The 17,293-nt window shown below is 32.4% G+C and overlaps 1 protein-coding gene across 1 annotated transcript; it reads right to left on the bottom strand.

The window, feature by feature from the left end:
* Nucleotides 1-14,145: 14,145 nt before the first annotated feature.
* On the bottom strand, nucleotides 14,146-15,242 carry LOC656430 (fork head domain-containing protein FD4). Its single transcript, XM_962963.4, has one exon. The coding sequence runs from the start codon at nucleotides 15,173-15,175 to the stop codon at nucleotides 14,450-14,452; it is 726 nt and encodes a 241-aa protein (XP_968056.1). The 5' UTR covers nucleotides 15,176-15,242; the 3' UTR covers nucleotides 14,146-14,449.
* Nucleotides 15,243-17,293: the final 2,051 nt, after the last annotated feature.

The raw sequence follows: 17,293 nt of genomic DNA, 5'->3' as shown, positions 1-17,293 counted from the left end.
TTTTTACATTGGTCGTTAATTAAGAGCAGAATTTTTATTTTCGAGAAATATGGAGACAATAAAAATAGGTTTTCATATATAATAGTGCCCATTTTACATGTCATTATACAGAGATGGGCGAAAGTATGGTCCCAAGCGTTTTGTACCTTACGAAAAACTAATTACTTTATCATCAAATACCTAAACTTTAAAAATGTGATAATTTTTCAAGAATTTGATTTTTCGAAATTCTTTTTAGTTTTCAAGTTTATTTAAATGACACCCCTGTACGGTGTTTTTTTTGGGAAAGGAAATGCTCTAAAAATGACTTCTAAGTCAGTAATAATGTTCTTGAATTGTTTTTAAGCTCATTACGGAGATTTTTTGAACTTGACCGAAACTGTTGTAACTCTGGATTTTTTATTCGCAAAAAAATTGACAAATTATTAATTATTCGAATTCGAATAAAAACATCTATGGATACAACCTCTTCGATCAAATTCGCAAAATCATCGTAATGAGCACTGAACGCAACTTTAATAATTTATTCAAAAAAACACTTGTTTAAAAATAGAACTGTTACTATTTTAGAGCATAATCTTTAACCAAAAAAAAAATTTGAATAAGTAATTGGACAATAAAAAAAATTCGAAAAAATTCTTGAGAAATGATCACAATTTTAAAGTAGGTACTTGATGATGTACTAAATAGTTTTTTCGTAAGCAGATAGTTTAGGCACAAAACGCTTGGTTCCATACTCTGAACCTAGAAAATGGTGTTACAGGACAAGGGATAAAAATAAAACTATTTAACTATTTATTCGATCATCTTCAGGCTGGTTAATAATAAATAATAAATAAATAATAATAAATTTGGAATTCTCGTGGATCCTAGACTTTATAAAGCTTCACAGAGTGAGCTTCTGAATATTTAATAGAAAGAGCTTTATGTTCAATTTTAAGGAGAACATGCTAGTCTATTACAATGTAATAGATGTGTAAATGCCTGTCTATATCGCAAAAGAAGCAAATTAAAGAAATAATTGTATTTTAATAAAAGCAAACAAAAAATAAAGCCAAATTGGCTCACAGATCATTTTTTTATTAAAAATAAATATTAATTTTTTTACATTGGTCGTTAATTAAGAGCAGAATTTTTATTTTCGAGAAATATGGAGACAATAAAAATAGGTTTTCATATATAATAGTGCCTATTTTACATGTTATTATACAGAGATGGGCGAAAGTATGTCACCAAGCGTTTTGTACCTTACGAAAAACTAATTACTTTATCATCAAATACCTAAACTTTAAAAATGTGATAATTTTTCAAGAATTTGATTTTTCGAAATTCTTTTTAGTTCTCAGGTTTTTTTAAATGACACTCTTGTACGGCGTTTTTTTGGGAAAGGAAATGCTCTAAAAATGACTTCCAAGCCAGTAATATTGTTCTTGAATTGTTTTTAAGCTCATTACGGAGATTTTTTGAACTTGACCGAAACTGTTGTAACTCTGGATTTTTTATTTGCAAAAAAATTGACAAATTAATTAATTATTCGAATTCGAATAAAAACATCTATGGATACAACCTCTTCGGCCAAATTCGCAAAATCATCGTAATGAGCACTGAACGCAACTTTAATAATTTATTCAAAAAAACACTTGTTTAAAAATAGAACTGTTGTTATTTTAGAGCACAATCTTTTACAAAAAAAAAATTTGAATAGGTAATTCGAAAATTAAAAAAATTCGAAAAAATTCTTGAGAAATGATCACAAGTAGGTACTTGATGATGTACTAAATAGTTTTTTCGTAAGTCAGATAGTTTAGGCACAAAACGCTTGGTTCCATACTCTGAATCTAGAAAATGGTGTTACAGGACAAGGGATAAAAATAAAACTATTTAACTATTTATTCGATCATCTTCAGGCTGGTTAATAATAAATAATAAATAAATAATAATAAATTTGGAATTCTCGTGGATCCTAGACTTTATAAAGCTTCACAGAGTGAGCTTCTGAATATTTAATAGAAAGAGCTTTATGTTCAATTTTAAGGAGAACATGTTAGTCTATTACAATGTAATAGATGTGTAAATGCCTGTCTATATCGCAAAAGAAGCAAATTAAAGAAATAATTGTATTTTAATAAAAGCAAACAAAAAATAAAGCCAAATTGGCTCACAGATCATTTTTATATTAAAAATAAATCATAATTTTTTTTACATTGGTCGTTAATTAAGAGCAGAATTTTTATTTTCGAGAAATATGGAGACAATAAAAATAGGTTTTCATATATAATAGTGCCTATTTTACATGTCATTATACAGAGATTGGCGAAAGTATGGCCCCAAGCGTTTTGTACCTTACGAAAAACTAATTACTTTATCATCAAATACCTAAACTTTAAAAATGTGATAATTTTTCAAGAATTTGATTTTTCGAAATTCTTTTTAGTTTTCAAGTTTATTTAAATGACACTCCTGTACGGTGTTTTTTTTGGGAAAGGAAATGCTCTAAAAATGACTTCTAAGCCAGTAATATTGTTCTTGAATTGTTTTTAAGCTCATTACGGAGATTTTTTGAACTTGACCGAAACTGTTGTAACTCTGGTTTTTTTATTCGCAAAAAAATTGACAAATTAATTAATTATTCGAATTCGAATAAAAACATCTATGGATACAACCTCTTCGGCCAAATTCGCAAAATCATCGTAATGAGCTCTGAACGCCACTTTAATAATGTATTTAAAAAAACACTTGTTTAAAAATAGAACTGTTGCTATTTTAGAGCATAATCTTTAACCAAAAAAAAAAAATTTGAATAAGTAATTCGACAATAAAAAAAATTCGAAAAAATTCTTGAGAAATGATCACAATTTTAAAATAGGTACTTGATGATGTACTAAATAGTTTTTTCGTAAGCAGATAGTTTAGGCACAAAACGCTTGGTTTCATACTCTGAACCTAGAAAATGATGTTACAGGACAAGGGATAAAAATAAAACTATTTAACTATTTATTCGATCATCTTCAGGCTGGTTAATAATAAATAATAAATAAATAATAATAAATTTGGAATTCTCGTGGATCCTAGACTTTATAAAGCTTCACAGAGTGAGCTTCTGAATATTTAATAGAAAGAGCTTTATGTTCAATTTTAAGGAGAACATGTTAGTCTATTACAATGTAATAGATGTGTAAATGCCTGTCTATATCGCAAAAGAAGCAAATTAAAGAAATAATTGTATTTTAATAAAAGCAAACAAAAAATAAAGCCAAATTGGCTCACAGATCATTTTTTTATTAAAAATAAATCATAATTTTTTTTACATTGGTCGTTAATTAAGAGCAGAATTTTTATTTTCGAGAAATATGGAGACAATAAAAATAGGTTTTCATATATAATAGTGCCTATTTTACATGTTATTATACAGAGATGGGCGAAAGTATGTCACCAAGCGTTTTGTACCTTACGAAAAACTAATTACTTTATCATCAAATACCTAAACTTTAAAAATGTGATAATTTTTCAAGAATTTGATTTTTCGAAATTCTTTTTAGTTCTCAGGTTTTTTTAAATGACACTCTTGTACGGCGTTTTTTTTGGGAAAGGAAATGCTCTAAAAATGACTTCTAAGCCAGTAATATTGTTCTTGAATTGTTTTTAAGCTCATTACGGAGATTTTTTGAACTTGACCGAAACTGTTGTAACTCTGGATTTTTTTGGAATTCGAATAAAAACATCTATGGATACAACCTCTTCGGCCAAATTCGCAAAATCATCGTAATGAGCTCTAAACGCCACTTTAATAATTTATTTAAAAAAAACACTTGTTTAAAAATAGAACTGTTGTTATTTTAGAGCACAATCTTTTACAAAAAAAAATTTTGAATAGGTAATTCGAAAATAAAAAAAATTCGAAAAAATTCTTGAGAAATGAACACAAGTAGGTACTTGATGTACTAAATAGTTTTTTCGTAAGTCAGATAGTTTAGGCACAAAACGCTTGGTTCCATACTCTGAACCTAGAAAATGGTGTTACAGAACAAGGGATAAAAATAAAACTATTTAACTATTGGTCGATACTTTATTCGATCATCCTCAGGCTGGTTACACTCGTGAAAAAAGAACAGAAGAAGTTTTTTTGATTTATATCATTGCAAATTTTAGTTTTTAATTATTATCACAGGTGTTACAAATGACAATATTTCAAACTATTGAAAACTAAAACAATATTATGTCTTATTATGTCTATTACTTGAAAGGAATAAACGGTTCCAGGAGCGTTATTTGCGATAAGATAAAAAGTTACGTCTTAGCCCCTCAATTGAAATAAAGTGGGTATATGGATGGAAAATAAAGTAGTAAATCAGGTTCATACGTTGTTAAACAATGCGAAGTTTTATGAGCCGAATGTTGTACATATTTTAGTGGAGGGTGTATAATAATACCACATTTTATGAGAACTGTAAAATATTTGCTACTTTCCGAAATAACGTCTGCGATTTATCTTCTCTGCGCTGTTAAGCTCGGTCTCAAAGTTTCCAAGAGTCAGCGAAACGTTATTTCAATAAACCTGTGTCATCTGTATAAAAATAGGGTTATTATAAAACGCTGCTGCAACCATTTTAATGCCCCGCTCGCGTATAAAATATTCGGGATGGCTTTTTCGAGAAAATCAATTAAATTCGGTGGATCAAGCAATGGTAAAAACTTTGTTTGCAAGATTGAGGCGAAGGATAGACAATGGAGCGTATTATTGTTTGGTCGATCGACTAGTTAATAGATAAACTAGATGGCTTCACGCTCAATTACTAGCTGATACGATCAGCTGTGTGCATTGTTATGCCGACATGGACTCTGCTTCTTCAAATTTCATGCGACATTAAGCCAAAATAGTATAATTCATCAGAAAGATACTCCGCCATAGCGAGTGCTTGACTCGAGGCGAAACAAGGGCGGCTTTTCTCTCACAATCACATCATTACGGCCTTTCAAATCATCGCCACATAATAAATAAGCTTTCACACCACCATTCCCAATTGCTTTTTTAATTACAATTTTATGCAACCGACTGACTTTGCTGCGACTTCCGCGACACTACTTGAGACGTCCATAATTGCTTAATAACACACCGAACTGACCATAACAAATACTGAGATACAGATCATGTCTGGCCACTTCGAAACCGGACTATTTTTACGCACAAAGGGCAAAAACCTCGCTTGTATCAATATTGCAAATACAGCACTCGCACTGCGGATCCATCAACTCTTATCGACATTTCTAATTCTCCACCATAAATAATAAATCACAATAATGGACGCTGAAAAATATTTATCTATTAAATATTCAGTAATCTGTCCCAACAACTTAGCTCGAAAAATTCACGATTTACGATGGCTCAACCGCTGTATTAGATAAAATCATTAATCTAATATATATTATTTCTCGCAATAAACTAATCTCTCCTTTCACTACAGATTTCAAATTGTATAGCGTTTATTTTTGCTGTGGCGTTTGTAATCAATTGTTATTCTCCGTCCGATTCGACACAGATGAAAGCTCACATTGTCTAGATTAAAAAATCTAATTGTTCTGCAGCGCCGGCAAAACCTACTTAAAATAAATAAAAAACGCACAAATATAAATTTGGTATTTCTTCAAAGATTAGCCATTAATCCGCGCAATAAGGGTGTGGGGGTAGTGGCAGAAGTGAGATAATGCCAGTTGAGGATGCCGAAGGGTGTGTTTATCTATCATTAGGTGGTGTTCGTTGGAATTTTTTAACCACCCCCGTGCTGTCATTCAGCGCAGCTTCCCTTTGTGTTGTGGTTGTTTGTAAATAATTTAGCTGTTTTGTGTTTAAGGCCTCTTCTGTATGCCGCGCCGCTTCTTTAATCAGCACTTTGACCCGTATTTTACAAATTTCTTCACAGCTCTGGGTGATTTATTACATACAAGTTCCCCTATTGTTTAGCACGGCAAGAAGCAGGTAAAAGTTTGTTGGGCGGCCAGGTGTGATCGAAAAACGACCGCAAAGCTGGTGTTAGTATTTAAAAACTGGAGATGAAACTATAGCGAATTCCGGCGTTTAACCACCCCCGTGATAGAGCAGTCACATTGTCTTGCCCGATTAATAGATAAATACGCGCTTGTGGGCTAGAACCGGCAATATTTCGTACTTTTGAAAGTGCCGCTAGTTAAGTGTCGGTTAAAGCATATTATGATCCAAGCGGGAGGTATGTATTTTTCGAGGCACACAATGAGACTCCCGGGGGAGCTTGGGTGTTTGACATACCGACCTTCAGGACCGTCTTGACCCATTATGCCACTTTGTGGCCGCCGACGCCCGAGATCGGGCACTAAATCAGGTGTTTGTTTAATTTTTGATTGTTTTTGGGTGGGTTTATCCCAATATTTGGCGCTCTTGCGAGTGTCGCTAGTTAAGTGTCGGTTAGAGCGTATTATGATCGAAGCAGGAGGTATGTATTTTTCAAGTCACACAATAAGACCCCTGGGGGAGCTTAGGTGTTTGACATACCGACCTTCACAGGACCGTCTTCACCCATAATGGCTTTGAAGCTCGCCGACAGTGCAGCGAAATAAAACTAAGTCTAGGTGAAATGACATATTATGTAAACAGATTTAAGGCAATTTGCGAACTATATTGAAATTACTCCGGGGGAGGATAATGAATAAGTGCGACCCTGTGAAATTTTGGAGAAATTTTAACCCAACAAAACAACAATGGCCTGACTCACTATACCTTTACATGAATAATGGTAATAAAATGACTTCAACAGATTAATGCTATTATGAACACCGACAACAAAAGAACTTTTAGTTATTGATCTTTTTGATGTGTTTAAAATTAGGTTTGTGGATTTTTTACCATTGTGCCTTATTAATAGAAAATTTTAAATGCTATTCAGGTCAACACAGTCAATTAATTCCTCTTTTAATTTTACGCTAACAAGGAATTGCGAAAAATTAATTCTAATAACGACAAGAAAAGTACTGTTTTTCGTGGTGCAAGCTGCGAAACGCATTACTGAAATGACATGTGGTATCCTCATTTGGGCCCACAAAATATTTATGGGCGTAATTACGGAGACATTTATTTTATATCTGCTTTTAGTTTTTATACACTATCAATATTACTTAAATGACAAATTAAATATGTATCATTATAGTAAGTAAGCGTGTAAGCCACGCCTCCTATATCATTTGACGTTTTTCCACTACAACTTCATGTTAATTTGATTGTGGGTTGTTCCGGTTGTGCTCTCAGTAATAAATTCAAACTTCCCGTATAATTTTCTTACTAATGTCACTTTGATTCCGACCATTAAGTGTTTTTCTAACGCACTTTTTCAATGCTGAAATATTCAAATGTTTCAAAATACAACGAGTAATTGACGCCTCAAAACATTGTGTGACACAACAAATTGTTTCAACATAATTGATAAATGGTCTAATAACTTAACTATCTCCCCACCGACGGAACATGTTTCACAAAAAATCATTTACGGAAATAAAAAAGAACAATAGTATATTTTAAACACGAACTTTAGGTACTTTAGGTTTATATGTATACACCCAACGGCCATGCAAAGACCATTAACAAAATGAAACATTAATAAATAAAAACGAAAACATCAAAAATATGTTTACGTTTGCTGGGGCTTTCAGGTTTGAGCATAATAGCTCAAAACAAAGAAACTTATTTTAATACATTACTGTTTTTTATTTTGTTTGAAATCATATTTTATTATAATTTTCTATTTAAATTGTGAAGGCTTTTGGGCCTAAATTGACCGGTAGGATTTAGTTGTGTACAGATTGTTTTTTTACACAAAAATCAAATGTTTGTGGCTCATTTTATCTCACTAAAGACAGTTCTGACAATGGTATATGTAAATGTGGCGAGTGAAAATTTTCGACGTGTAGTACTATAATTAAACTTTTAAAAAACTAAAGTCCTACAGCAAAAGGGTTTGTTCTAGTGAATTCAGCGGTTAATTTTCTGTATTATACCAATTTTTCACAAAATTTAAAATTTTGATTTTTTTTGGGAAAATAAACAAAATTAAAAAAATTAACACCCCTTCCCCCTGCAAAATGGTCAATTTTAAAAGTGTCTCAAAACCAAATAAAACTTATCCCATTTTATAAATTTTAATGTGCTCTTTTTTTATAAAAAAATTATTAAAAAAAAACTACAAGTCGTAGAGCAATGCGGTTTATTCCATTGAATTCAGCGGCTCATTTTGCGTATAAAACCATCTTTGAACAAGATGTAAATTTTCGAAGTTTTTTGCTAAACATTAAGATAGGCAGTACCTATAGTAAAAAATTTTATTTAACAAAAAAAATTCATAACTCTAAAACTAAAAATCGTAGAGGAATGCGGTTTGTTCCATTGAATTCAGCGGCTCATTTTGCGTATAAAACCATCTTTTAACAAGATGTAAACTTTTAAAGTTTTTTGCTAAAAATTAAGATAGGCAATATCTATAAAGAAAAATTTTATTTACCAAAAAAAATTCATAACTCAAAAACTAAAAGTCGTAGAACAATGCGGTTTGTTCCATTGAATTCAGCGGCTCATTTTGCGTATGGAACCATCTTTTAGCAAGATGTAAACTTTTAAAGTTTTTTTGCTAAAAATTAAGATAGACAATGTCTATAGTGAAAAATTTTATTTACCAAAAAAAATTCATAACCCAAAAACTAAAAGTCGTAGAGCAATGCGGTTTGTTCCATTGAATTCAGCGGCTCATTTTGCGTATAAAACCATCTTTTAGCAAGATGTAAATTTTTAAAGTTTTTTGCTAAAAATTAAGATAGCCAGTACCTATAGTAAAAAATTTTATTTAACAAAAAAAATTCATAACTCTAAAACTAAAAATCGTAGAGGAATGCGGTTTGTTCCATTGAATTCAGCGGCTCATTTTGCGTATAAAACCATCTTTTAACAAGATGTAAACTTTTAAAGTTTTTTGCTAAAAATTAAGATAGGCAATATCTATAAAGAAAAATTTTATTTACCAAAAAAAATTCATAACTCAAAAACTAAAAGTCGTAGAACAATGCGGTTTGTTCCATTGAATTTAGCGGCTCCTTTTGCGTATGAAACCATCTTTTAGCTAGATGTAAACTTTTAAAGTTTTTTGCTAAAAATTAAGATAAACAATATCTATAGTGAAAAATTTTATTCACCAAAAAAATTCATAACTCAAAAACTAAAAGTCATAGAGCAATGCGGTTTGTTCCATCGAATTCAGCGGCTAATTTTCTGTATTATACCAACTTTTCATGAGATTTAAAATTTTCAATTTTTTTGCTCAAATTACCTGAGTAAAACACCTTCAAAGAGATGAAAAAAATTTTTTTTTAAACTCACTCCAGCAAATTTTTGTGGACTTCTATATTGTCTTAACAACCCACAAAAGTTGTTAAAAGTCCACAAAAAGTCCATATGTTCAATTTGTTGATGTTTGATTTTGTCAATTTTCGTCGCAGTTTTAGTCGATTTTTGAGTACCCAGAACATTTGTCGAGCAATAGCTCCGGAACTATTAGAGCTAATCCTATGAAGGGTATTATCTATTTTTAGCTTTTTCTATTATCTATTTTTTTCAAAAAAGATTATTTTTCTCCGACTAATAGTTTTCGAGCAAATTGCAGATAAAAGCAAGAATTGGTAAAATTTTAAAAAATTCATAACTAAAAAACTGTTGGGAATTTGGCAATTTTCTTGATGCCAATCGATTCCTCGGATCATTTTGCATTGTCATGGATCAAAATAGTTCCACTTTTTTGAATAGTTTAGTCGTAATTAAAAAAAAATTAATTTAATGGTCAAGCAAATACCTTCATAAAAATGAAAAAAATTTTGTTTTAAATTTTACTCTAGCAAAGTTTTATGGACTTTTATATATCTTAACAACCCCCTAAAGTTGTTAAAAGTTCAAAAAAGTCCATTTGTTCGATTTTTTTGTTTTATTTTTAAAAATTTTTAAAATTCTGAGAACTCGGAACATGTTTCATGGAATAACTCCGGAACTATTAGAGATAACCCTATAAAATTTATTATCGTTTTTTATTACCTATCTTTTTCAAAAGTCTATTGTTCTTCCACTAATAGTTTTCAAGAAAAGTGCAGATGCATGCAAAAATAAGTATAAATTTTTAAAAAATTATAAACAAAAAAACTATTGGAAAGTTGGTAATTTTCTCGACGCCAATCGATTTCCTGGGTCATTTTCATATAATAAAATTAAAATAGTTTCAGTGATATTTATTACTCATGGTTATTTCGTACCTATGGGCATTTATTTTTGAGTAAACATTTAAATAATACAGGAAATGTTGTGGGGTGTAATTTATATACAGTCCTGTGTTGGGTTCCTGAGGTGTAATAATGTGAGGCGTCAAAAAAATACGGCCCAGCTTTCGTTGTTGGAAGGCATCGCTTTTAAAAACAAATTTGGGAGGTAAACTAGCCGAAATCCTATTTAACACCTGTCTAATTCGTAGCATTAGGTGTAAGAATTTCCGGAAAATGTGTATAATTAAATGAATAGAATAAATTAATATGTGATATTCGTAATGTGGCAGGTAGGCAATTTTTGGCAATAATAACACAGAAAACGGAGAAAAAAGTGTCAGGAGGTGAATTTATTTGGCACTTAGTGGGCAGGTGATCAGAAATTGGACCCACCATTTTGAAATCCGGGCATTCCGGGAACGATGCGAACTTTTTCCCATCGAGATTAGATCGCAGTCGGTGCGCAGAGTTTAACAAAAAACAAATTTACTTTTTGCCTTGTATGTATTGATTGAAATTTTTTTCGATCGATTTATCAAATTTTCACTTTTATGGGTGGTCAATTACAGGTAAGAATGAAATCAAATAGCTATAATGGGCTTCATTTCACACCATAATTAAGTAAAGCACACGTACATTACCTGTGACAACAGCGGACGTGTCGGCTTGCCTTCTTCAGCTCTTTGTGTGATGGGAATGGTGTTTTTCTATTATCTTCATCATTGTTGTGCCCAGTTTGACTGTTTATATACTCTTATTTCCAGGCATTATTTCGCGCTTAATAACGACCCGATCTGAATGCCATTGATTTCTCGCGGACGGTAATTAAGCACGCACGTCACGCCTTGCAAAAATCTAAATAAACATTTATCAAGCATTATCTTTCGGCTATTGATGCGTTCATACGAAACTATTTAATATGATTTCATTTTCCACGTTACGTTGCATATGCTTGTGATTTATGTCGGTTTGGGGTGCATCTGACACTCCCCTGCGCTTATTTTACAAAACATAACCCCAATTCTATTCTATTAGTGACAATATTTATGCATAGACCATTGATAATTGCTTTCAATGCTGATGTGACTTCCATTTGATGATACAACTGTTCGATTAGCCACGGTCTGATCTGTTTGCGACACAATTTTTCAAATTTACACACGTTAAAAGGGACGACCGAAATCAAACGAGAAATAACCACAGCCGATTCTGCTTCATCATCCGAAATCGGCCGTCGGATCACTTATACGCTTTAAGTTTTTACCATTTTTTACCTCCATCTAAAGCACTCTTCGGCTCCTCTTTCTTATCTCCAATCGGAAAGTACGACACGTCTCAACTTCGATAGAAATAAACTGCCAATACCTGATAATCGATTAATCCAATTAATTTAATATTAATGACGTAATTAAAATTGGTTATAACATGAAACCGACTAATTACTTATTATCAGGCTGTGCATCAACAGTTCGACTTAATTATATGATTCTAAACAATACGCTTGATTAAAGTAACAAGTTTTTCTTGACTGGATATTGATAGGAGTTGGCAAACAAAAGCTAGCCCAAATTTAATGACAACTCCATTAATTTACATGTATAAGCTTACACTTTCCCATATTAATTTACATCAGATAATTCCGTTTTTTATACCAGACACGTCGGAACCATTTATAGTTATGGAAATGACCTATTGTCAAACTAAACACCTACGCCGGGATCATCTCAACCTATTTACATTTCGAAATTAATGCAAAAATAATTAGAGGTCTAACAAAGTCGTCTATTATAACTGTACCGGCCATATGGACTCTTTCGGTGCTACAAAGTTATAACACTCGATTAGAATTTCTAATTTAGCCCTACCTTATTTATGGATATTTAACATACATTATAATGGTCTCATTATGTCAAATTTCATTGCGCTATCGGTTCATTTCTACTTCCTTCTAACACCGGCACCCACAACCAGGCGGAAAAATTAAACTAATCAGGCAAATAGCAAATATACACAAATTGTGGCCCATTTTTCGCAACGCGACAACTAAATAAACATGTTTTCGTACAACCACATGTTTGTTTAGCACCTTATCTTAAAATATGCAAATTAGAGTCAAAATTAATGTTAAACCGTCACCACAGTTTGCCAATTTTTGTTTCGGTTTTGTCTTTTATTTAGAAATTTTTTTGTTTATTTTATTTAAAATTCATTTAGAAATACAAAATTGTTCCAGCAACTATTAACTTTTAAACACGTTTAGTTTGTCGAACCAATCTAAACAAAATTTAACGTGAGGCATAAGGGTAAGGATACAGAGTGTCTCAAAAATAAATAAAACTTCAATTTTTTTATTCGCCTTCTAAAGTGTGATGTTAAAATAACAACAAAACTCTGACTTCTTCGTGATTATTAGCTTTTGAGCTAAAAAGTACACTTACTTTTAGCATTAAAAAATGAAAAAAAATGTAATAAAAAAATATTGACAATGAAATATAATAATCCTTTTGTTTTTTACTTATTTTATAATCGGCAATTGTTTTTTAAAATTTTTTTGTATAATTACCATGAAAACACTTAATGAAACACAAAAAAACAAAAAACAATCACTTTTTATAAAATTAAGAAAGACGAAAAAATAAAGCCTTTTGTGTAATATAACTTTTATAACATTTTTATTTTATTTTATTCTTTTTTTATTTTTTTGCTTTATTTTTTGAATTTTTATATTTACCAGAAAGATGAAAATGTGTACCTACTATATAAATAAAACACTACCAAAAATGTGAGTTGTTATTTAAAAAAAATAAAATTGACGTCATTACTCAAAAATATAATGACGTTAGAAATGCCAATATAGAGTCAAAATGTAGCATTTAAAAAATACTATCGGCTTTTTCAAAAAAAATTGAAAAATAACTCATAACGAAGATATGAATTTTGTGCGTTACTTTTTCTGTAGGTATACCTACCAGTGACATGGGTCATTTGCTGTATTTTTAAAATAAAAATAAGAAGTTGTTGTAATATTTTATTTCAAATGACTAAACAAATTACTGAACAATTTAGAATGCACGTATCTCACAAATGAACAAAAATACAAAAATAAATAAAAAGTGGTCGCACTCTTACGGACTTACCCTATTTATATTCACGACCTGTAATAGGGTTTGTAAGTTGTGACGGTATATTATATAATAATAAATATAAAACCAATTTAGAAATAGGTATACAATGAGAAATTTAATGAAATTTTAATTAATTGTTATTGAAATAAATGCAATAGACATTCTGTTATTAGTGTTATTAGTTATTACCTCCGTTCAATCATTTACAGAAAAAAAACAAAAATGGTTATTTTGAATTTGAAACAATGTTTTTTGTTATAGAAAGACCCACTTTGCTATGGTTCACTAAAAATTTAATATTTTTATAAATCAGTGTACTCATCTGCAATAAATAAATCGGTGAAGCGGCATCAACTCATCAGAATTGTTTAAAAAATTCATTTGCATACAACTATTTACAATAAATCATAATACATCAACAAGGTTGACAACACTTTGCGTGGCGTTAAGCCGCGTCCACATCTGCACGTATTATTTATAGTTGTGAAAATTCTATAATTGAAGCTTCTGGTTGTAATTGCAGCTGCCTTTTAAATCCATCCATTGTAGTGGTTTGTAAAAAATCAATGGTTTTTCTATTAATGCAATCAAAAGTAAAGCTGCTTCTTTTTGCTGGCCTCTCTCCAAAAGTCCACTGTCATGGAAACAATTTATTTGTTGTAATTGTTTGCTAAGAGGATCCACTTCGGCGAAAATAACGATTCAATGACTTTGATACGTTTTATTAAGTATATGTACAACACATATTGCATAAATGTTACACTGGCTTGCACAACTTAAACAGCAAATAGTTAAAATACAAATATTTACATGCTCGTATCGTGATAAGAGCCAATTCAACAACGGCCAAATATAATTTTCTCGCGTGCTGGGAAACAAATGAATAAAATACACCTTTGTTCTGTAGTATTATACAACTTAAATAATATCACATTTAGTTTTCTAGTAGCCTATAGTACAGGAACGATCACCTTATAAATACTATGTTCTGCACGTTCACTGAAACACTATCAAATCGAGCGCAGGGCCAACTGCGACAGTCCTATGAGATCTTTGCAGGGCGGAATAGCGTAGCTGCCGTAACAGGGCGATTGCATCAGGTTGGCGGGCGCCACCGCGATGTCGCAGTACGAGGCCATCGTCCAGGGGTGCGGGCGCGCCATTAGGTGCACGTTCGGCGCCTCCTGGGGCTTGTCGGGGCCGATGAGGCTCTCGATCGTGAAGGGCCGCTTGGGCCTGATGCACGTGCCCGTGTCGGTGAGCTTGGTGATGGGCGACGGCTCCCGCGCCGGCTTCGGCGGGCTGCCCGCGAAGTCGGCGCTCTCCGGCGGCGTGAAAAAGAACCGGTTGATGTTGGCCAGGGCGGCCAGCTCGTTGTCGAGCGTCTCCTTGTCGCTTTTCAGCAGCTTGAAGCGCTTCCGCCGCCGGAGGAGGCTGCCGTTCTCGAACATGTCGAAGGCGGCGGGGTGTAAGGCCCAGTACGCACCTTTGCCGGGCCTGTCGGGCCGCCGCGGGATCTTGATGAAGCAGTCGTTGAAGGAGAGGTTGTGCCGGAGGGAGTTCTGCCACCGCTGGGTGTTTTTCCGGTAATAGGGGAACCGGTCGGTGATGAACTTGTAGATTTCGGAGAGCGGCAGCATTTTCTCCGGGGAGTTCCAGATGGCCATCGCCGTCAGGGAAATGTACGAGTATGGCGGCTTCTGGTCCCCGTAGGACTCACGCGAGGGTCGGGGCATTTTCGCTGCTTCCAGACACCACACCACCCGCGACTGCCAACAGTGTGTTCTACCTCTATGACGGGTTTGAACTGAACCCATACAACGATAAATACATATGGAAAACGCGAGCCCCGCCCGCGAACGCCGCGATTGGCCGCCGCAACAATGGCACTTAAGCCACGCCCCGAGAAACGCCCCCTAATAACCTGTTCTCGGCACACCATACAGCCTTCTTTATTTTTCTGAGCAGCGGTTGTCATATAAAGACTTTATCGATGTTATTCCCTTGTGTTGATATAAATACGCACGATTTATTGCATTTTCACACAATAATTGGCAGACTTGTCGCAAATTGGTGCATGCTCAGACAGTTTGAAACAATGCAGGAGTTATGGTTCGACTAACATTGGCTTTCGCGGTCAGACACTTTTTCCTGTATATACTTTGATTTCAAATTTAAATAAAAAGACTAGAACGAATTCGTGACGGTTCTTTAAATTGCCTGATGCAACGAGTCATTTTGCAAAAACTGTCTTATCCTGTTATACACGTGCGAAGCGTTTATGTTATTTTAGAGGTGCCCCAAGTGACCTAGCTCAATACCAACACTAACAGTTAAAATAATATTATTAGGTATATACAAAGAGCAGTAATGTCATTTTTGTTTTTCACTTTGAATGCGTTAACTGGGCAAAATGGATTTTCCAATAAATTAATAAGTAATTGCATTATAACTGTTACAAGAGACACATAATGAATAGAATTTTTATTCAATTAGAACGCCAACTGCGAACCTCAATTCATAATTTAATTTATTCCTTTAGAAACGATGCACTTTAAAAGATTAATTTTTTGCTCTTATTTCACTTATATCGTCTGAAAATAACATTCATTTTCTCGCGCTACAACAGCTGCTAAATTAAAAAAGGTACAATTTCTATTAATACAACGAAAAATTTCACCATCAAACATAAAAAGTCTTAACAACATACTGTTGCCTATGTATTTTTTTATTATTTATGCTGTCTGATTTTCTTTTGCTTTATGAAAATAAATTTTCGGAAAAATTTATTAAAATAACAAATCTTTTATAACTTACCTGAGATTTGTTACGTGTCCACATTTAAATATTTTTTCTTAGGATTTAGTCAAGATGTTAAGTAGGTATTAAAATTTTCTAAAAACTAAGAGCACATAACAGACACCATTGCAGAGTAAAATTCTCCGTCATTTAATAAAAAAAATTAGGGCATTTTTTTGGTACTTAAAGTTCACCAAACGTAACGTTAATTTGGGGTTTGTTTTTATTTTGGGAAATTTTTAATCATCAAGGAGATCTAGGTATCTAAGCTTTTTTTTAAAAGCCTAAATACGATTCCAAAATAAACAAAATTAATAAATAAGTTGCCGATTTTTAAAGGTGCAAACTCAAAACATGATTTTATAGGTTGGCAAATTCATAATAAAAAACAATTTACAGTAGAAAAATAAAAAGGAAAAATAGTAGGTATATTTTATTCATAATAAGAGCCATCTTTGTGGTAGGTAGTAGCCTGTAATGAAACCTTCCAGACCCATCACTAAAACAATAAGGGTTTTAAATCCTTTTTTCTAATAGTATGTAGATATAGTTACTATTCGAGCATTTGTTATTAAAGTAGGCGACTTTTTTCGTGCGGTTATGTAAACTTGTGCAAATTAAGAAAAAAATATTAAATAATTTAGTAATTCAGTAAAATAAGTTAAATTTCTTTTGTAGAAAAATTAGCTTTAGGGAAATATATCCCGAGTTTACTCTAATACGAGGTCGCCATTAAGTGGTATAATAAAAAAATCACTAATACTTTCACCAGAATTAAGTTGGCTTTGCACTTATTTTCAAAAGTTGTACATGAAAAATTGTAAAAAAAACTCAACTTGTTTATATTTCCCTAAAATCTTAGGACTTTTCAACCGGTTCCGTACATAATAGCAACTTTGTATACTCGCTCGATTTTATATCAACATTACCTAAATAGGTACAGTGTAATCATTATATTTATTTTTTTTGTGTTGAATGGCAGAATATCATATGTTACAGTGCTTTTGATGTGATGGACTTATTTATTTTTATTTGTTTACTTTATACACTTTCCG

This window comes from Tribolium castaneum, chromosome 10 (assembly GCF_031307605.1).
Source record: "Tribolium castaneum strain GA2 chromosome 10, icTriCast1.1, whole genome shotgun sequence".
Taxonomy (NCBI): domain Eukaryota; kingdom Metazoa; phylum Arthropoda; class Insecta; order Coleoptera; family Tenebrionidae; genus Tribolium; species Tribolium castaneum.
This window is presented reverse-complemented; position numbering and strand designations above follow the sequence as displayed.

Coding starts and splice junctions, on each gene's coding strand:
- LOC656430 (XM_962963.4), bottom strand. CDS start 15,175: ATGCCCCGACCCTCGCGTGAGTCCTACGGGGACCAGAAGCCGCCATAC.